Consider the following 22,692-nt stretch of genomic DNA (forward strand, 5'->3'; position numbering starts at 1 on the left):
GTTACATTTATCTTTTTTTATCCCGTGGATGTTCTTTCCTAAATTGTATTAAATCAAGCCCTACTAATCGATAAACTAAGATTTTAAAGTTTTGGTTCTCACATATCAATGTATCCATGGTATAGCCCCTGTTTATCTTCAAAGTTTAGTTCAGGAGTACAAACCAGCTAGAAATCTGCGTTCTTCCCAGAAATCTATGTTGTCACCCCAGTCATTAAAACTAAGTCATATGGTTCCCGCTCCTTCCAATCAGCTGCAGTTCTTGTCAGATATTGTCAAACATGCCGAAACATCAGAACAATTCAAAACCCGGGTCAAAACATATCTTTGTATAAATTTGTATAATTGTTGATTTCATGAGAGCGCATAGGGACCTCACGGTAATATGCGCTATATAAGAATGTTTATTATTATATTTACCTCCCCCCCCCCTCATGGCTCTGGAGGATTGATTGTTCAAAAGGGGAAAGTAAAGTCCGAGAATCCTCCCGTACGGCGCGGAACCAGCGGGGGGGGGGGGGGGTAAAAAAAACACCCCAGCTATGTAAAAATATCTACTTTTTTTCATAGAAATTACTTTAAAATAATGCAAACCCGCCCCCCCCCCCGCTCTGACACCCCAAAAAATTACACTGGTTGATAATGTCCGCCTGTAAGTACGGTCAGAGCGTCGGATTTGAACAGCGCCCTCATGGAAAGTATGATACGAGCCCCCCCCCCCAACACTATCACCCACCCCAAGCAAGCATGTTTGTTTTACGTACCTAGTGTGGGATTCCTTTGCTTTCATGTTGTTATTAAAAAAAAACTTATTAAGTTAAACTGTGAAAAATTACTCAAACTGTAGCCTTGACCAAGGCGTTGGGCTTATCGATTCGCCGATAAAAAAAAATCGCCGATAAGAAAATCCCTAATCAACTTGGCAAGGTATAATTGCGTGCACATATCGATGCCCGTACGCTGCTAGTGAGAAAGTAACTTGTACCATACAGCAAGGCTATGCTTGTACATGTACGCACGTACATGTACATTGTACATCACACACGTACTCGTACAACAGCCATGCACACACGGTGTGAGCTAGTCCGCGTAACCCTTCGACCGGCCACGCGGCGCGTATATCCCCCACACGTACGTACGTACACCCACACGCAGAATATAGTATAGGCCTACATTTACTGCCTTATTACACCATGCGTACAGTCCGTACTCACGTGTTTGTGCTTGCTGGTTGTGTTAGTACCAAATCGTTCGTACGGACAAGGGTCGGTGGTACGGTACACGCACGGACAAGGGTCGGTGGTACACGCACGTAGCCGCGTTGATTGTGGGTGCAGGGCCCGATTATCTCCCTTCGACAAAAAGCCGAGAGACCGCATTGAACAAGGCTACTCAAACTGTGAAACCCTTTCAACCCATTTTCCCCTATATGATTCCGTTTAGTGTTTCTCTTCATTTTGCCACAAATAAACCTAACCCCAAAAGGCCTCTAAACCTGTTTTTCAGAGAGAGAGAGAGAGAGAGAGAGAGAGAGGGGGGGGGGGGAACTTTGTGGACGTGGGCAAGTCCACACAACGTCGCTGCTACCTGGTTTATGTGGACATCTTTTGTTCAGAAGTCCATAGAATGTAATGCTTGTTCACACACAGCAAGCCCACACACATACACTGTGCACACCCGCACACACCTATTGATTTTCGAAAGCCAAGTGTCCGGAGAAAAAAAAACCCTGTCTACATTTCAGATTTTTTTGCTATTAACCCCCCCCCAAAGACATTTCCTGGATCCGCCCCTGCCGCATGCGCATTATGGTCATTAACGATACCAGGTTGCAGAAAAAAATAATTGCCTCCGCTCCACATTGTTAAACAGCGCCCTCTGCCTTTTTCCAAGTCCTCGGCGATTCCGAAAATGGCAGCCTCCAGGGCTTTTCGCACATTTTCTGTTGCAAAAATATTTGACTGCCGTTTTTTCCCCCTAACTAATATTTTGTCAAAGTGTCACATATCCGAAAATACTACCTTTACGCCTTCAAGACTTCAGTGCAGCTGTACTCAGAGCAGATGTACAGCGATAAATAGGTAAGATTCCATGTTGCAGTGTTTTCCAACTTTGAAAATGAAAGGTCATTGAAGGTCGGTACGGTGCGCCGTAAAAAAAAGCGGGGGGGGGGGGGGGGGAGGGGCGTTTAGGGTTGCAGTCATACACTTCTTGGAACGATTCCCATATCTGGCCATCACTAATTTTTCCCTTCACTTTTGACCTATCGGCCATCAGAAAGTGATATGTCCTAAAAAGTTAGTCCGAGTAACAGCAGCGACTATTAATGGTGGTGTACTAGCTGGAGTTACCCAGCCCTGAGTTTTATCATTGGGTTGTCATCTAGGGCTGGAGCGTATTTTTCTCGTAACTTGTAGTATATTCAAAAATGTTCAATTTTGTCCCCGTTACACACTAATTGCAACTGCAACTCACCCCAAACTTGCCTGGAATAACCATTACACAGGTCCTTGAAGTAAAAAACGATCAACGATGAAGATTCAGCCTACAATTGCAGTGAAAACAGGAGGAATAACCGCTAACTTGACAACCTTGCTGGATTGGCCAGGACCGCAATTGGTTTGTGCACAAAAAAAATTGTGTACAATGAATGGCGGTCGATTAACAGGCACAGAGAGCGATCGCTGTCAACTACTCGTTTTGCCGGCTGCGCTGGCTGTTGGCGCATGACGTCACGCGGAAGCGTATGACCCGATGACTGTTTCATGCACTATTGGTTGCGGTTCCAGTACCAAAGCTGTGATGCGAGTGGTAAACCTTATATTAGTGCATGAAACAGTCATCGGGTGTTACGCTTCCGCGTGACGTCATGTGCCAAACGTGGTGCACGCCGCTGATTGGCTGAAATGGTTTGGTACCATGCTACGGTGGCCTATGACGATCATTTGCCCTGACGACAATTTGCCGTGAAAAAAAGTTTCATTTTATTGCATTTTATGATATGCTGGAAACAGTATGGATCTTTAGGTGTTTACAAGTTTACAAACGGCTACAACATTAAAAACAGTTGAAAAGTAAAGCAAATCTCTTGAACCTCGAAATCAGAAAATATAGCAATGCAAAAAGACACGACCCTTAAATAAAAAAATAAACATGGTCATTTCTGTTTTAGCCTCTGAAAAAGAACTTGCAACGTCAGGCAACATTGATTTTTAGAAAAAAAATAAACAGTTACAAAAACGTACGCTCGTCCAATATTGTAAAAAAAATAAAAATGAAAATATCCAGTAACTTGAATAAATGTTTTTGAAAAAAGAAGTAGGGCCTACAATACCAACAAATGACAATCCAGACAAACAATACACTTTTGCCAGCTACCAAAATCGAGTCGGCTCCTTCGATTTGCGGCCTCCTTGTTTACTTTTATCCTTGAGGTATTCGTCTTCCTCCGTCAGCATTCGGGCACTTCTGATTGCTTTTGGTCGCCTGGTGAACACTTCTGGAGATGATGGAAACTTCTCGATAGGGGCGAATAGACCGTCGATGGAAGAACTTCCCCTCTCCGGTTGCTCAGGGAGCTTGCTTAGCACGACGTCAGGTTTGAATGGGCAAATTCCAGTGCATCTGAAGGATGATACTAAACTGTCACTGCTAATGGCCATCATGTAAGCTTTGCATGCCAGCGAGGCGATGTCTTCTTCGACCAGAATGCGACCTGTGTTCTTGTACTTGTGGAGCCAATTGTGAACTGCTCTGTTGTAGGTGGCCTTGAAAGGAGCAAAGCAGCCCACGTCAAGGGGTTGGAGGATGTGGGACGTGTGTGGAGGTATGACAAATAAATGCACTCCTTCCAACCGGGCCTCTTCGATAATCTGCACGCTGATGTGGGTAGAATGGCCATCATACAGCAGAAGAAGCGGCCTAACTGACCCAACTTGTGGTAGGAAGTGACCCTTGAACCATTGGAGAAAGGTAGCACTGTTGCTCCAGCCGGTCTTTGTGGCATTATAACCTGTCCCTGACAAAGTCCCCTCCGTCCACTCTTGTCGAACCCTTGCCCCCTTGAAGATGATGTATGGCGTGAGCCGATTTCCCATGGCATTCCCACAGGCAATGATGGTGTGTATTGGACCCCGTCCACACGAGACAGCATTGAATGCTTCTTGGCTCGGCCCCAGAGATTTCGGTGGCTTGTGATCTCTCGTGATTCCTGTTTCATCGACGTTGTATATCTGGGCAGGACAATCACGCAGGTTGTACTTCTTGAGAACCTCTAGAAGTTTCCCAAAGTACGCCTCTAAAATTGATCTCCTGGACATTTCTGCCCTCAAGTGATCCAGTCTGCTTGGCCTCCTCGGTCTTATGATATTCTTCCATCTTGTGAGGAAGCCGTAGTACCAGTTCCATCCTGGTACGAAGTCGGTGAATCGGCACTTGCGCTCTTGATCCTCGCTGCACAAGATCCGGGCCATTTCGCCGGCGATCTCACGGATTTGACTTCCAAGATAGGAGTACCCCATTTGCCCCACATATGAAATGTGTTCTGCCAGCTTCTTTTCTTCATATTCTTTGAAGAATGTTGTACATGTACGTCCACCTTGTGGTTTCCCGGCAGGTACTCCATTTGTTGCCCATCGTCTCAGTGTGGACTCGGGCAAATTGAATTGTTTTGCCGTCAGTCGATAGGAATCTTTTCGCTTGACTTCCAAAGAATGAACGGCAGCAAGCATGGAATTCTGCCGAAGATCTCTCTACAAAAATGAATAAATAAACAAACAAACGATATACTACAAGTTTATTTATTTTAAAATTTAATACATGATTAAATATACAACTCTAGCTCAAGTTAAGAAAATAGAAAAATCAGCAGTGTTTCAATAATATTTAAAAGGCATCCTAGACGTTTTAAATACTAACAATTTCAACAATATTCATATAATGTCAATTACCTCTACATTTGCATATCCGCTACATTTACTCGATTATAATATCTAATCAAAAGTGCACCCGCACGGTACCAGTGATGCCAAGCCACATAAAAACTAGGCCTAATTGTATTCACTTTATATGTCTATTACAGGCTACTGTACATGACGTCATGACAACCTAGAGCAGACGACACTATTTTTATGTTCCGGTAAATTTCCAGTAAACTTCGGATTATTCTGCTTACTTTTCATTAATACTGATAACGTTGACTAATAATATGACTTTCTAATTAGTTTAATTGTTTTGGAATCTTGAATTAAAAGAAAACGTCTGCTTGTTACCTTTTTTTGGCCATTGTTTCTGGACGTCGACGGCATCTTGATACTTTTTGCTATGGGATTGTCTGGCTTTCTGTGTAACCTTTGACCTTCTACGCGCAATCGTGACGTCAGAAATTTGAATCTAGTATGTATATTTGCGAAGGATTGTGTGACCTTTATTAAGTGTTAATTGCAAGAAAAATGGATTGTTCATTTCGTCAAGAGAGGAGAAAAATCAAAGTGCGCCACGTTAGGGGGCGCGCCACGTTAGGGTACACCAACAATATAGCCCGACTGCGTCTGGCCGTACAGTACTATCACAAGCTCTGTAGTACGGCCAGACGCCCAATGCTTCCACAGAGACTGAATTTTTTTGGCCGCTGATGTAGCGATTTTGCTACAGATTTCGATCGAGATTATTTTTTCATCCAGGACACAAATTTCCAAAGTTAAGGTTCTTAGTCATAGAGCATCTCATAGCTTTTCGAAAAAACGTTCTTTGGTCACAATATTTTCATCCATCTGGCCAAAAGACGACTTTTAGTCATCATCTTCCACAAATATTGTCCCGAAAATGCTCCCCCATGCGATTTCAAAATGGCGGCCGCGCTGTAATGTATGCATTATGCAGGCGCGCTTGGGCAAGATAATGAATATGCATTATTTAGTTCATGACCTCGTGTTTGTATGGCCAGCTGCGCCGCGCGCCCGACAAACGTCATAAACTATGATGCATATTCATTATCTTGCCCAAGCAAACGTCGCGTGACACAATTCTCCCGTTGACCAACATTGCCCAACCAAAACATCAGATTTACCTCAAAACGGCCTCCAAATTCCAGATTTCACCCCCAAAATAGTCCTCAAACTGCCTTGTGCGCCCCTGTAGGCTTTCTTGGGAATTGAAAATAAAAATGGTGGTGGTTAGGTCATATACCTTTGGGAAGAAAAGAGAAATTTCACCTTCTGCTGGGAAACCGATCCTCGTCGTCCTGGTGGCTGCCATCTTGAATTCAAGATGGCGGCCTCCGGGCTTGCCAGGAAAACGAGGATCGGTTTCTCAAATTGTTGTGAGATTTGGACAGAGAATGAGTGTGGCTTTCTGATGGTACCAAACTTGGCGATTTTATTTTGGTGCATTTCTAGAAAAAAATAGACTTTAATTGAAAAATTGTGAAGCAAAAAATGATTCTTTTGGGTTCAGAACTTGAGCTCTTCTTTAGAAAAACCTGATGAAAATGGGGTTTAGTGAGCTGGCAAAGTTGATTTAATTAAAATAGTACATTTGACCTTGTTTTCTTCTTCTGTTTGCAGATGGTCAAGTCAGTCTACACTTCCACTGGCTGTCCCACAGCGGCTTCTTTTCAGACATGCAACCATCGTGTTAGGTAAAACTGACCAATCAAAGGACTTTCATACGAGCTGCTCTCGCCTTGGACTGGAGGAGTTCTTTGATGATCCAAAAACATATGGAGAGCCTGATGTCAAATCAGGTATGTATGTTTTATCTGCATGGAGAGCCTAATGTCACAATTTAAATTGTACATGTACATGTATGGATTATTAGTTTTGTAACCACCATCATGCATGTCATGAGAAACAACTGTATCTTCTGCTACTAGACTCGAGGTACCCTAAATGGGTTTCTTAGATAAATTTAGTACTATTGACATTTCTTATTTTTATATATACATGTCACAGGCAGACCATGGAGTGCTGATGAACTAAGGTTGAAAGATAATGCAACACTGCACAAATTATGGTAAGATGAAATAAACATCATAATTGATAATTTAAGTGTCTGCCAAGTACAAAGGCAATTGGATTGATAGTAGCACCCAAAGTGCCTCCCACGATGAAAACGTGTACAAATGCTATGGGAAATGGCTGAAAAAGAAGAAAAAGAAAAGAAAAAATGAAAGGAAATTGAAGTACTAGTTGGTTCTCTGTCCCTATACCAATCCAGTTACATTTATCTTTATTTGATGGAAACCAGTCAAGACGACTGCTTGAAAAGAGCTTTGAGGCAAACAGATTGTGCGTCGCACCTGGAAATACAAACAAATGGTTTATGATGCATGCAGACAATTAATGTGTGTGTTCCTTGCAATACCATGATGTTTAACAACACTGGAAGTAGACTTGTCGAAAATTACATATATCAATAAATCCGAAAATCACTAAAATGTCACCTTTCATGTGCCAGATTCTGTCTCATATTGCCAGAACGCCTCACAGATAAAAAATAGCGAGGATCTTCAAGATACTGTGGGGCTCATTACATATCAAGAAGTAGCCCATTCCAGACTGGAGATAAATACTGTTTCTGAAATCAATCTATCTTTCATTGGGTTCTTAACCTCATACATTTGGCACAGAGGTTTCAAACTCAGATGCAAAATTTGTGGTTTGGTATTTGAGCTCAGACAGGGCACTATCAAACTAAAGGATTCGTCGTACTCACTCATCGTGTGTTATTTGGTGACATCAGACTTGGCCCCAAATTAACCCAAACTCATATGTGTTCTTCATTGCTCAAGTTTAAGACTTAACATCAGAAGCTTAGACATCTATGAGAACTTGGACTGGGACTCGGCTCATAAGACTGTGACTGAAACTGAACATCTGTGATGTGGTCCTTGAGCCTACACTTGAGACTGAGGTTAAGGCCTTAAAATATGTCACACTCTTATGAGTATTAGGTGAAATGTTGTCTTGATGTGTTGCATGTCAAAGGTATGTTCTGCTGAAGGAGAGTAACATGCTACTGACCATGGAAGCAGAGGCAGAGAGACAAGACAAGAGGATGCCTGGCTCAGATAGACACAGCAAGGTTGGCCACATTGCAAGAACTGGAGACTCCTAATAGAGTTTCTTCTTTTTGTATTTCAGGTTATTTTTGCTCGGGGAAAATACATCTCTGATTATGATAAATACAGGCATGCAACTTTTCCTCGGATCAGCTGATTTCCTCTTTTTTTACTTCCCATGTGTGCCATTGAAAATAGGAAAACACTACAAAATCTGGGAAAAATGTGAATTTCCTCTTTTTTTGACTTCCCAGTTGCATGCCTGTAAATAGAAGATTAGGTACACATTGACAAGGTGCACATTGACAAGGCGCACATTGACAAGGTGCACATTGACAAGGCGCACATTGACAAGGTGCACATTGACAAGGCGCACATTGACAAGGTGCACATTGACAAGGTGCACATTGACAAGGTGCACATTGACAAGGTGCACATTGACAATGTGCACATTGACAAGGTGCACATTGACAAGGTGCACATTGACAAGGTGCACATTGACAATGTGCACATTGACAAGGTGCACATTGACAAGGCGCACATTGACACTGCTCAGGATAACTGGGTGCACTATCTGGCAGTGGATGAGCCATATAGAACAGTAGTACGTGTACATTACTGGAGTGCTGACTCCTCATTCTCGTTAGGAAGTGTTCTTGGCAAATGCATTGTGAATTAATGTGCGTATTTGATTTCGTATAATGTCCTCTAAATGCAACATGAAAGTTACAAACAAATAGTAGTATACTATAGGTGTGGTTTTCTCTTTCACTGGTAACACATATACACATGCATACATTGTTTGTACTGTGCAAAAACAAAGATGCTCATTTATTGATCATGTGCTTCTGTTTTGTGCATATGGGCTTCTTTATAATGCATTAGTTTCAAGATATGCAAATACATGTAGCCATACAACACTGTCCACCTGGTTATGGTTTAACCCTAACTCCCTAGGTATGCAGAAATGTAAATACTGGGAGCAACCCCAATTCCACCAAAATCAATTACTCTGAGGTGTGTACAAAATCCATAAGTACTTACCGTAATCTGCCAAAATCCACCAGTGACACAGCTGGTGGATTTTGATGGATTCAGTGTACCAATGGCTTATGTGAAAACTAATGGAAACTAATTGCTTATATGATACTATACCATGTCCGACAAAATTGTACCAAAGCCAAGGTGTTGATTTTGATAAATGTGGGACACAATTTGCAACAATGTCTTTCATTTAGGTGAAGCGATCGATGAGGAATTTGCAGCAGGTGATGCAGGAGAGAAACGAAGTGTTGACTGAGTTGAGGACGGGCGGTCCAGAGGAACATCCAGCCAAGATGGTGTACACGCCGTTTGGATACCTGCGATACATCAAACCAAAAGAGCATTATGTGCCCATGTATGCCAACAAAACGGTGAGTTTGATTGCTAAATATCTACAGTTGGTCTTACTTGCCCATTTTGCAGTACGAAGGTGTGTATTGGTTAAAGTTGCATTCCCTGTGCTCTTCAACATATTACATTTTGTTCTATTAATAAAGTTTCAATTTGTATGTTTTATTCCAACCAAACAAACTCCTTTTTGGATGCCTGCAAACCTCTGAAAAAAAGGTTTTGTTTTGGGACAAACATATCTGCTAAGAGAGCAGACTGGCTCCCGGTCCGTACACTATCGATACTGATTATGGGCGGGAACCAGCCCTCCCTGCGAGAATGGAATTATTGTCCGTTAGCCAATAATTCAAACTTGTCATGTAATAAGTCAATAACTAAACACAGGCTAATTGTTTTTGGTCGATGTCTCATTAGAAAGTGAAGAACTTCTGTATGGCTAGAAAAATAGCAATTTGGAAAAGGAATCTATTTTTCGAGATGAAACTACAAAAATAGCACAGGGAATGGTCTTTACGTTTTGGAAGACACACGATAGAGTGATACCATTACCAATTCCATGGAGTTAAATACATGTACTGTGTTTTTTTCAACGATGTCTTGTAGTATCACCGGAAGCGGTACCGCTACAAACCGTTTGTCAAGAAGTACTTGAATCTATGGATGGAAAAAGAGAATGACAAACGACGGAAGGAGAAACGACAACGCAAGAATCAGATCAAGAAACTAAAAGAGAGGTACCCTGACGCTGATGTGTGGCAGAATTGATAACTGTCTGCTCTGGGCAGAAACTATAATGCGCACAATGTGACTGACTCCATAGTACCATACGTGACTGCAAGAACTGCATTGTGCAAGTCAGTCCTCAGGTGTTGATACAAATTGGCCTCTTAACCTATGCACAAAACTACTGGATAGATTGTACTCCGACTTTGCCAATGTCTACATGTAGGATTACAGTTGTGCAATGTCCAAGTGCCCAACATGACCATTGATCAACATGTTAGACTGTAAATATTGTAGTTAACAAAGAAGGTTTCTAAGTGTAGATCAGATTTGGAAGAATCCACACTCCAAATATGTTGTCTGTTCTTGGGAATCTGTTGTTGGAAAACAGGCCAATAATGAGAAATTGGGACTTTATTTTGCACATGAAGCCAACCATTTTCAGTGTAATGTTTGCCCTTGTGCTCGGGTATTCACATGCAGACATGGTACAACCTTAAAGGCCAGTTTATAGTTGGTCACACGATGGGCAAGCGACTTGCATATACTTGTGGTTTATAGTTGGCACTGAAGGACCTTGGCAACGTCAGTACAAAGTTGAATAATTGAACTTTGACATGGTCACTGACCTCACTGTTCATCATTGGATTGATTATTTGACCAACAATTTGAATCTGAGGGGTACCCCTTCACACACTCTAGACTATTCCTACCTAACACATGCCCCTAGATATCTCACACTAATTCCTGAGATTCAGGGAACACAATGACCGAGTTCTGTCACATATCTTGCTTCAAATAGGACAGTAGGATTGCTTGACTTGTATGAATAATGAATACGCAAATAAAATTCATGAAAAGCATTCCGTTGAAATATTCCAGTCAATAAAATGTGAGAGCAACTTTCTAGCAGATGCTGAAGGATGAAAAATTAGGAATGGGCATGAAACATCAGCTTTTTATGTATTTACCCTAAATATTTACTTCTGTATTAAGCGAAGGATGAAAAGAATGTTCAGAAATTGCATGACAAATGTTTCTATTGAGACCAACAACATGAAATGAAGAAAACTCTTTGATTTGTTGTGCATTCATAAATCATTACTGTCATCTTTATTTGTGAATAAAACACCCCCATTATAAAACTGGCATGAGTCTTACTACTTAAATGTTGTTCAAAGTATCAATGTTTGGTTAAAAATTAGCAACTATTAAAAAATAACTAAAGAAAATGACAAAAATTATATAAATATGAAAGGCAGGACTGATTTATCAATCTTAAAACACTTTTCATAAAATCAAAAATGCATGATCAGCAAATGTATAAATACTGAAAAATCAAGCTATTCAATACAGTGAAATCATGATAAGTCAAAACCTGTTAACTCAAAGTAAGAACTTACTCCTGTCAATTGTTGAAAAGAAAAAACTATTAAGCCGAGGGTCGACTTATCAAGAATTCACTGTAGTTACATCAAATGAAAACATTGAACTGATGAAGATATGCTGCCTTGTGAACCAATCACGTAGATATATTTTACCCCTCAAATGTACTTGGCTATCCAATGGCATGCTATGTACAATGGAGATGAGATCCACTAATCAGAATATAGCATTACGTTGTTCAATGCTGCGGCTTCTGATAAGATTCCAAAATTTTAAATTTACTTCAATGCAAATTTGAAAGCTTACCCTGATTATACTGAAGGGCGTTTCTTTCATAAAATTATACACTTATTTGATTTTCCTTTTTTTTCTTTTTTTTTTAAATACAAAACAGATTAATTCAAATTGATTAACTAGAAATCAAAGCAAGAAACTGGCCCAAGCACCTCAAACTGTCAACATTTGTTCATTTGTGACCTAGGATTCTATTCACCAAAAAAATATCTTTGGACAAAAACTGGTGTCAGTCTATTGCAAAGGACTACAAATATTAGGAAAGGCAGCTTTACACCTAGCAATTTTGATGTTTTAGTGGGTTAGGCACAATGTCAATGTCTCAAGTTTAACCTTGCAAATTTGGAGCGCAGAATGTGTACATCAGGCATGCAACGTTTCCTTGGATCAGCTGATTTCCTCTGGTTACTTCTCATGAATGCTAATACAAATTGAAAAAAACACTGTACAAAGTCTTGTGTGGTTTGGAATTCCCAGTTGCATGCCTGGTACATGTGCAAAAGCTAGGCACATAAAACAGTGGATCGAAACAACCCTCCCCCAGAATACAGAATTCTATTTCATTGATCCAACATGACTCTTCACTTGAAGTCTTTGCATCTGGTCTACACAATGGGCTGGATTGAGCCCACTCATTGGCGTTGTAGGGTAATCCTATACAATAGCACTGCCAGGCTCCAGTCTACGACCCATCTGAATCACAGTGTCAGCCAGTCATTCAGTGAGATAGGTACAATCAGGACACTAGCTTAGCTCTCTGGGACCAGCACACATTTGGCTGGAAGTGTTGGGCCTCATCTCCACCATCATCTGTGCTCCAGAATCATTGTCAGTGTCTCATATTGAGCAATTTCATGCATCCGAGGCAGAAACAGCATCTTTTTTGGGGCCAAAGTGCCCATGTGATGGACCTATAAGAATACAGCCCATTTTTGGAAACTCTAGTCAGGCTGGGGTAGGGGTCACAAATAATACAATTGGGACTCTGTGCCTAACACAGTACTGTAACTTTCAATATTTGTTCACATGTAAAAAACTCCAATCCGGATATGCTATTCACGCAATCATAGGATAGCAAGTCAAGATGGGGAACCATTAGATCATTGGACTCGATTGGAACTAAATGATCCACTACACTAGTTTAAACCAAGTCCCCCCCAATATTAACCCAACGATCATCATCTTGATATGAGTCCTCCAATAGTAATTGCCATTCGAAAATAATATATAATTTAAATAATCAATGTCCGTAGTTATTAGTTCTACCACCACAATGCCATGCCTGGAATTTTGATACAGACGGCACCATGGCACTTTAAGCAAGTCCTCCTTCGGGCATAGTGATTGGAGCGATGAGACCCAAGTCACGTAGCTGCTGGTGCTATGTTGAACTCACTGTTGAGCAAGCCTAGGTCATGATTATCGGCAGCTTTGTACAGGTCTGTCCGGCTTAGTAGTGAGATGGTCATGCGTAAGGTGCTCCAGATGTTTTGGGACATGGTGGATCTTTCACCCTGGGGCCCAATGCCCCGCTGCTGCATGTTGAGCGCTGTCAGGAAGTGTTCAATGGCTTCTCTGTTTAATGGTTGAAAAGAGAAAACCAAATAGGGTGGTAGTACAAAACTTTATGAAATGTGGAGACTACAAATTCAGCATTGGGTACAGCGGGATTTGGGTTAAGAGGATGGCAGCATCTCACATCAGCCCTCACATCAACAACACAGGCTCTCTGTCTAGGTGATTACGTCATGCGCACAAAATGTGTGTGAAAGACATTAGCGCGTGATTCAGCCCAAGAACCAACACGCGCGTGTACTCCATTCGTTTGCACTACACTTTCTGGTTCTAAATGACGTCACACTTCGGTACTCCATACTCAAGGAAACCAAATACACCTTCTTTGTATTTTTTTACATTTTAAGTTATTTGTGAAGTTCATGACTTCATAGAATTTGATAGAATTTACACTACCATATCTTGTGAGCTAGTATGGAAACTACAAACGTGTTGAAAACAGATTTCATTTCCATTTAAACCCCCATCTATTTTGATCTCTTTGCTGATATAGATTCTCTGCAAAAATGAACGCTCCTTGACTGTTCCAAAGAGAGCGCAAGCGAGAAAGCGAGATAATGAAAATACAATGACAGTGCAATTGTCATTGAACTTGTGTTACCACAAGAATCTACAGTGCCATACCTACAATGCAGTATCCAAAATGCAACATGGGTCATGGGCAAACAGGTTCTTGCAAAAACCACACTAACAAGCATCCCTGTAGACTTACTTGTGTGCTCCTAGATTGATGCAGCTGATGCCTAGATTGTAGCGTGATCGGATGAAGCCAGGGTAGAATTGCAGGGCACGGTGGTAGGCATCTACGGCCTCCTCGCTGCGATTGCCATTGGCTAGCGTGGCACCAAGCTTGTTCCATAGCAGGGCATCCTGGGATTGAATGGGGGACAGATACCATATTGATAAAGCATCTTTGTTAAACAAAGTGCTTCAAATAACTATAATCACACAAATTGGATTATTTAAAAAAAAATTCTTTGGTGAATAGCTTCCAAACCTTATTCAAATTAGCTTGCTGACCCTGCCAACTTGTATGTGCTTCAGTAAGCAGGTGGTTCCAGTCTTACCCAAGCAAGTTTGTGATTACAGTAAACTCCGGTTAAACCGACATCGTACAACTCGTCAAATTGCTCAAGTCGGCCGTTTGACTAAAGTCCCGATTGTCCGTAATGCATATCCATTGAATTTTTTATTTCAAAGTCGGCGTTTATAAGTCGCCATTTCGCTCAAGTCGTCGTGTTACTCTCGGTCCCCTTTCCATAAAAAGCATTACAAAATCCTTTGTGTAAGTCGGCATTCAACAAATAAAACATTGGCATCTACTTCCTGTACTGCGGTTGGCAAAGTGTCGAGTGAAAAGTGGTTTCGCACGGCCCGTGATCGCTGCATGCATCGGTGTCGAAAAAGAGTGTCCTACTGCATACTACTATGCGGTGCTATATAGGATCTTTGCTGCATACATTGCATGCATCGTGAGCAACATACCAATACCAGTACCCCCTCTAAGCTGTACGCATGCGCTCTGTCCATTTTGGGGGTCGTCTTATTGAATGACTACTGCTGCATGCAGTCAATGCGTGCGTGGTATATACCGGACCACGCACGCATTTAATTCGTTACTGTGCACGTACACATGTATCGTGGTCTCCACTATCAATGCCCCAAACGTGATGATACAATTCGAGGATTAATTTGCTGGATTAACTCAAGCATTAAGGAGATAATCCAGGGTAAATCGAAGCCAATTAGTGCAATGAATCATGTGTGCAAAAGACCATTCATGTAAGTCGGCAAAATGACGACTTATAGCATATATCGGCATTCACGTAAGTCGTCACAACTTCTCGGGTCCCAAGAGTAGAGGTTTAGCCGGAGTTTACTGTATTTCTTTTCTGATGGCCTTATAATAAAGCACTCAGTTCATACATGCTCTTACAGGGATAAACTCTAGTTAAATCCCTCTAGCAAATTTGAAAGTCTGTTCATGCTACTTATATCCATACCCAGAAAGGCTTACAAAGCTGTATCTGAGTGATCCCAAATGGGCGCGATCCCAAGCTACATGGCACAAATGGGTTTATGGCTGTCAACTAGTGCCTTATGAACAAACACTTCAAACAATGGGAGACTGTCAACATAGTGCTGGATAGCTCAGATGGTAGAGCTCTGACACAGTAGTCCACAGGTCTCAGGTTCAAATGGGAGGCTGTCAACATAGTGCTGGATAGCTCAGATGGTAGAGCTCTGACACAGTAGTCCACAGGTCTCAGGTTCAAATGGGAGACTGTCAACATAGTGCTGGATAGCTCAGATGGTAGAGCTCCGACACAGTAGTCCACAGGTCTCAGGTTCGTATGGGAGACTGTCAACATAGTGCTGGATAGCTCAGATGGTAGAGCTCTGATACAGTAGTCCACAGGTCTCAGGTTCAAATGGGAGACCGTCAACATAGTGCTGGATAGCTCAGATGGTAGAGCTCTGACACAGTAGTCCACAGGTCTCAGGTTCGTATGGGAGGCTGTCAACATAGTGCTGGATAGCTCAGACGGTAGAGCTCTGACACAGTAGTCCACAGGTCTCAGGTTCAAATGGGAGACCGTCAACATAGTGCTGGATAGCTCAGATGGTAGAGCTCTGACACAGTAGTCCACAGGTCTCAGGTTCAAATGGGAGGCTGTCAACATAGTGCTGGATAGCTCAGATGGTAGAGCTCTGACACAGTAGTCCACAGGTCTCAGGTTCAAATGGGAGGCTGTCAACATAGTGCTGGATAGCTCAGACGGTAGAGCTCTGACACAGTAGTCCACAGGTCTCAGGTTCAAATGGGAGGCTGTCAACATAGTGCTGGATAGCCCAGACGGTAGAGCTCTGACACAGTAGTCCACAGGTCTCAGGTTCAAATGGGAGGCTGTCAACATAGAGCTGGATAGCTCAGATGGTAGAGCTCTGACACAGTAGTCCACAGGTCTCAGGTTCAAATGGGAGGCTGTCAACATAGTGCTGGATAGCTCAGACGGTAGAGCTCTGACACAGTAGTCCACAGGTCTCAGGTTCGTATGGGAGACTGTCAACATAGTGCTGGATAGCTCAGATGGTAGAGCTCTGATACAGTAGTCCACAGGTCTCAGGTTCAAATGGGAGGCTGTCAACATAGTGCTGGATAGCTCAGACGGTAGAGCTCCGACACAGTAGTCCACAGGTCTCAGGTTCGTATGGGAGACTGTCAACATAGTGCTGGATAGCTCAGACGGTAGAGCTCTGACACAGTAGTCCACAGGTCTCAGGTTCGTATGGGAGACTGTAAACATAGTGCTGGATAGCTCAGATGGTAGAGCTCTGATACAGTAGTCCACAGGTCTCAGGTTCAAATGGGAGGCTGTCAACATAGTGCTGGATAGCTCAGACGGTAGAGCTCCGACACAGTAGTCCACAGGTCTCAGGTTCAAATGGGAGGCTGTCAACATAGTGCTGGATAGCTCAGACGGTAGAGCTCTGATACAGTAGTCCACAGGTCTCAGGTTCAAATGGGAGACTGTCAACATAGTGCTGGATAGCTCAGTCGGTAGAGCTCTGACACAGTAGTCCACAGGTCTCAGGTTCAAATCCTGCGCTGGTCAATTTCTTTGTTCAATCCGATATTACTTACAGAGCCTAAATATTTATATATATTTAATGTTTTACAATGCACAGACCTTTGGTTTGACAGACAGAGCAGCTTTGAAGCAATCCACAGCCTTGTCATATTCCTGGGACAGATTGAAGAGAACACCCAGTCCACACTGCACATCAGCATCTACGTCATTGGGGGAGATGCACGCCGTCTGTATGAATAGGTCCTTGACATGGCTATGCAGGGCACTGGTGTATGTGGACAGTGGAGGAATGTATATTAGAATAAGCCAGTTTGGTATTCCAACTGCGCATGTGCACATCCAGATTTGACCATTTCACTTTCAGGATCAACAATTTGCAGTATGGTTGCAAAATCACAGCAGGTACCAGCAAAATTCCATAAATTGTCTTGTTCTGAACTAAGTACCAAATTTCAAAAAGTTTGGACAGTAAAGTGATTTAAGGTGTTTTGTATGCCCCGACGTTTGGGCGAACAAACATTTCCATCGTCTTTTTGATTCAGGGATGTAGTGGAGTGCATCACAAGTCCCTGCAAGTCCATCAAGGCCTCCAGTCCCAATTCAACTCAAGCTGCAATTGACTTGCCTTACATATTTTGATTGCATGAACAATTGTAGAATGCAGATTTGGTTACCACTTAGACTTGTATGCATTCATCTACTGTGTTTATCGCAAAGTAAAAATAATGGAATCTTGTTATGCACATGTACAGTTTGAATACCGATATGGCTTATTGCCATTGATTATCTCAAAATTGTATCTGTCAAGGAGGGCTTATTACCAGCTAAATGCCCACCACTAGCGGGGAACATTTTGTCGCATCAGTGCAACAAGGTCGTTACTCGACGTCCATTGACTTTGCGTGTACATCCAGGTTATTTTAAGCGGTATACGACCTTTTGTCATTCTAAAACTGGCGTTTTGCATTCATGCCATATTAGGAGGTACGACCTTATTGCACTGACGCTATGATTTTATATAGCTTGACCGAATGACAAGATTGTTTTGTATAAAAAAATTGCCCAAAAATTAATAAATTATTTCAATTAATACATTATCTTTGAAACTATTTTGTTCCTGCCCAATAGGTAAACAATCTTATTAGGCCATTTAAAATGGATTTCTAGATCTCCATCACTCAAGATTGAAAAACAAATCGGTCGGGAGGGGAATTTATATTGATATTTTATAAATTCCACTTCTTCACATTCAAAGCTGTTGTACAGTTCATTCACGGAATGTGTCTCTCATTAATCCCAAACCATGGCTTGAAAAGCTTCACTCCACATGTGATCTGTGCGAAAGGCATGATGAAGTATTCAAACATAACAACGCAGCAATTGGCCTATCCTTGCAGCTAGATGTCCCACTTTGAACTTTAAAAACTTTACGACTACGAGTACTGTACAAAACGCGCTCAGTGCACACCCTATGGAATTATGTAGGACTGTATGAACAAAATATCAAATACATGTATATAAAAACTCGGGGCAGGAGTGAAAATTGAGGTGGGCGGTGATGAAAACCTAACAATCAATTTCAAATGGCCTTATTATTATCATTGCATAAGTTTTGACTCTTTTGTAAATTAGGGCTGTGTGTTTAGCACTTATCACAAAATCCTACATTCATAAGAAACAAGATATAACTGAAAGCAAAGAGAAAAAGCAACGATATTTGACCTTGATAAGAATGAGGATGTCTTGGCATCTATCCTGCTCTCAGCTCCCCGTGCCTCATCTGCAACCAGATGCTTGTATTTGGGGTTTGCAGTCAGCCAGTCCAGTAGTGTCTCTAAGGCACGGTTCTGCATGGATTCATTGGTATAGCTGACAGCTAGGCTCATGAGTGCTGTCTGGTTGTCTGGCTTCAGCTCAATGCATCTTCAGATAAGAGATGGAAGGTGTGGATATTATTGGTAATCATCCCTCAGCAAAATACTCAGATCAGTCAAGAGTCAAGTACCGTCAGTGCAAGAACCCAATGGAACATTCTCTGTACTATTTGAAGCAATCACATCTGTGCTCTTTCTTACTTAACCTTTACTCCCTGAGCATTTGTGTGAGGAACCTTTCCGAATTCCGTCTGCTCAAATATCCTGCACTGTTTCAGAACCCAAAGGCACATCTCATTAAGTAAGATTTGAGGCTTTGCATGGTGGAGATACTAAATAATGAAAGGTTTGCGGAAACACCATGTGCGAATAATTTCTCAATTAAGAGAATGGTTCTAAAAAGAACCAGAGGTATAAACTCGACTTTTTGGTCAGTGTGCTCTGACCGTCTTCAGGAGGTTCTTTTCAGAACCATTCTCTTAATTGAGAAATTATTTGCACATGGTGTTTCCGCAAACCTTTCATTATTAAGCACATCTCATTGTTCTAGACTGGACATCAATCCACACGTGCTTCATGTCAAGCAATTGTAACTGGGATTACTCTTCCTAGTTATTGGAAGATCTGGGAGGTGTACACTTCACAACATATCTTTGACCATAACCCATTATTTATCACTTGAGCGCGAACATAAAATATAGAAAGAATGAAAACACCTCATTGGAAAAAAGTTATTGCAGACAACTACACACGCCACATGCTTCCCATTCCACACACAAGTGCAGGATTACATATTTACACATAAGCAGAAAATGTGCGCAGTAAATGAGTGGAGGAAAAGAGAATGCTGCCCAGGATACCGATCACCATGCAATACTGCACTACAACTCCAACCAATCAACACAGGATTTGAGTTTGCTGGAAGAATAGTAGTTATTTTAAAACTGGGTACATTATTTTTTTGGTTTCAAATATTCATAATAATGCCATACTTATTCAGGGCTTTGTATGAATTGTCTCAAAGCACCTGAATTCTAACCCCTGTTTATTAGGCCAGGAGATTAGTTGTATGCAGCAGTTTGAGATCAGTCCAGTGTGTTCTCTATCCATACTGCCACAATGACATTAGACAGCAACTATTTGACCATGTCGCTCTACAATAAATCACTGGCAAAACCAGAAGTCACTGTCACCGAAAGGATCTTATTTATACAAAGAGATAAAAAAGATATCATTGGACCAATAGGAACATAGACTCATATGGGAATACTTCAATAAAGGATGCTCACTTTCCAAGAGCTGCGATGGCTGCGTTCTCCTGTTCATTCTCTGCTTGAGTTGTTCCTAAGTATTGCCATGCCTACGAAAAATAAAACAATATATATACATATATATATCAACTGCCAATAATTCATCAACAAGGCATTCAAGGAATTTTTTTAAATTTGTGCAAACAAGAACTCCTACCTCCATATGGTCTGGGTTCTTCTTGACTTCAGCTTCAAATAGCAGTATTGCATTGGCTAAATCTCCATCCTTAAGCCGATTAAGTCCCTCCTCAAATGGATTAGGATGATCCAGAAGGGGATTATCATCTTCAAACTTGTACTCCTACTCAAATGCAAAGAAACATACAAAGTGAAAACAATTGAACGAAGGCTCTTTACACCAACATGAAATGTTTCAACTTTGCTCATGTTTCTGAAACGGATCGTGAATAAATAAAGTTTTTGAAATATATGTACCCACAGAACCACAGGACTGAGTCCAATGAATTAGGTGCCAGTCTCATTCGATATCCAAACTAGAACATTTGTCAAGTGGTTTTCCACACTTCTAATCATTACTTACTATGCAAAATATTCCATTTGTAAGACTTGTCATTTGATGTCTGATCATTCAAGCCAAATGTCATGACTTTTGATGGCATTTTCATCTTTGAAAATCCACTGAATCAAATTATTCATCTTCATAAATTAATGTTCATCATATTCATCTTTGCTGCATGTATGTTTCTTTTTTATTTACTGTGTCAAACAATTACTTGGATAAACAACTAAAGGAAACACTGTTTGAAAACTCTGATTTTGTCACTGTAATTTTGAAACTAATTCTCCTTTAATGAACTTGTTGAGCTACTTGTGTTCTCACCGGTTCTTTGACATGCCCCCCGCTGAACTCTGACAGCCATGGATGCTCCTCAGTGGGTCCCATCTCCTCCCACTCCTTCTGTAGCTTCTCCCAGAACTCAGCATCAGACGGCACTGTGTTCTCAGCAGTGTACTCCTTGGCCCAGTTGTCAGACAGCAGTTGCTAAAAAGAGTAACAACATAACATTTTTTTTTTAAGGAGTAATTACCTGAGGTAATCTGTTCTTTTAATAAGCTTTTTCCCTTTTTTGCAGTATTTCTACCTTTCTATTTAAAACTTGCAATAAGTATTCATTAGAAAAAACCCAAATATAAAATACCCAACATACTATTTAGTTTCTCTTTGTTTACACCTTAGGTGTATTATAACAATGTGTGTATTTATAATGTGCATGTATCTACCAGTATTGGTGCTCAAGACCCTACATCATTATACCCTACTCTTTGGGCCAAGTTGGACATGCCTAATGCATGTAATACATCGCCTGCAAATAAGGTCTTGCTATCCTAGCCTCCCCTTCAGATCATTCCATTCCGAACAAATAACATTTTCAAATAAATTACCCAAACCGTGGCAACTCACTCAAAATCAAATTCATCGGTATTTGGTATTGTGGCAACATCAATCTGTATTGTTCGGTTTTTCAAAAATACCGTGACTATACGGTAATACCGAAATACCGTCCAATCCTAGTACATGCACCATGACCCCAGGCTGGACTTGAACCCACAACCTGCAGAATTACAGGCAGAGCACAAATTCAATGCTCCAGACCACGAGGCCACTGCACTCCCATCTTTATCCCATTGTTGAAAAAGAAGCATGAAATGTACAATGATTGCACTGGTGTTATGAAACTGAGTGGTGGATTGCTACATAACATGTTAAGCACAGTGAAGTTTAAGATTTTGTGATCTGTTGACTGACGTACTGAGTTATGCTAATGTTGATTTTTTAAAAAACATTATTACATGTCACAAAACAAAAAGAATATTATAATACAACCCAAACAAATGAACATGAAACACATTGACAAGCTGATTAGCAGAAAAATAGATAGCAAAAGCAAAAGCACTAACAAAGTTGGACAAAAAATGAAAAACAAAAGTCCACCATGATAAAAAGTTCCCCACCAACATTATTTACTTTGTCAGTACACATTTCAAATGTACACTTCATATAAAGTATTTCACAGCCAAAATGCCACTACCTTTTCATTCAAGAAATCGGACGTCCACTCTTCGGCCACAGGGTCGAATGGAGCGCCCTCTCTAGTCCTGACCTCGTTCCCTTCTATCGTCACCTCCCCCTCCCCCAGCTTCTTGACAAATTTGACAAACTGTGGGTGTGCAAACAGGGGTATGAGGTGTCAAAAGTAGGCCAGTGAGTCGTAAGTCTAAAATTAATTTTCAGTATGACAATCTAGCCATCCTTTTGGACTTTCAGTTGTGAAAACCTCAATCCTTTCCAATAAAAATGCTTAGAAAATAGTCTGTTGTTCTTCCAAGAGTCTACCTGCCATGTTTAAGTATTGAAATGGGCATTCTACCCTAGATCCTTTGGAGTAAAAGTGACACTCTTCTAAGCTTATCCAGATCTTAGTTTACTTTCAAGTTTCTTTAACATGAAGAACTGAATAAAA

The 22,692-nt window shown here is 41.2% G+C and overlaps 2 protein-coding genes across 4 annotated transcripts in view; one reads left to right on the forward strand and one right to left on the reverse strand.

Moving 5' to 3' along the window:
- Window positions 1-1,871: 1,871 nt before the first annotated feature.
- Window positions 1,872-11,322, forward strand: LOC119732614 (39S ribosomal protein L47, mitochondrial-like). Its single transcript, XM_038206197.1, has 6 exons — window positions 1,872-2,081; window positions 6,564-6,742; window positions 6,951-7,011; window positions 7,986-8,082; window positions 9,298-9,474; window positions 10,058-11,322. The coding sequence occupies exons 1-6, from the start codon at window positions 1,912-1,914 to the stop codon at window positions 10,217-10,219; spliced, it is 846 nt and encodes a 281-aa protein (XP_038062125.1). The 5' UTR covers window positions 1,872-1,911; the 3' UTR covers window positions 10,220-11,322.
- A 341-nt stretch (window positions 11,323-11,663) lies between these two features.
- LOC119732613 (peroxisomal targeting signal 1 receptor-like) overlaps window positions 11,664-22,692 on the reverse strand; it is a 29,048-nt gene continuing 18,019 nt past the window's right edge. For 2 of the 3 annotated variants that reach the window (XM_038206193.1, XM_038206194.1), the window contains exons 8-15: window positions 22,261-22,389; window positions 21,051-21,212; window positions 20,367-20,510; window positions 20,189-20,259; window positions 18,748-18,948; window positions 17,125-17,290; window positions 14,145-14,302; window positions 11,664-13,432 (exon numbers count right to left, since the gene is read on the reverse strand). In XM_038206193.1, the coding sequence (XP_038062121.1) occupies window positions 13,222-13,432; window positions 14,145-14,302; window positions 17,125-17,290; window positions 18,748-18,948; window positions 20,189-20,259; window positions 20,367-20,510; window positions 21,051-21,212; window positions 22,261-22,389 (1,242 nt within the window). In that variant the 3' untranslated portion in view covers window positions 11,664-13,221. The remainder of the gene's footprint in view (window positions 13,433-14,144; window positions 14,303-17,124; window positions 17,291-18,747; window positions 18,949-20,188; window positions 20,260-20,366; window positions 20,511-21,050; window positions 21,213-22,260; window positions 22,390-22,692) is intronic. The other variant, XM_038206195.1, reaches the window with a different exon arrangement.

The sequence above is a fragment of the Patiria miniata genome, unplaced genomic scaffold (assembly GCF_015706575.1).
Source record: "Patiria miniata isolate m_02_andy unplaced genomic scaffold, ASM1570657v1 HiC_scaffold_24, whole genome shotgun sequence".
Classification (NCBI taxonomy): Eukaryota; Metazoa; Echinodermata; class Asteroidea; order Valvatida; family Asterinidae; genus Patiria; species Patiria miniata.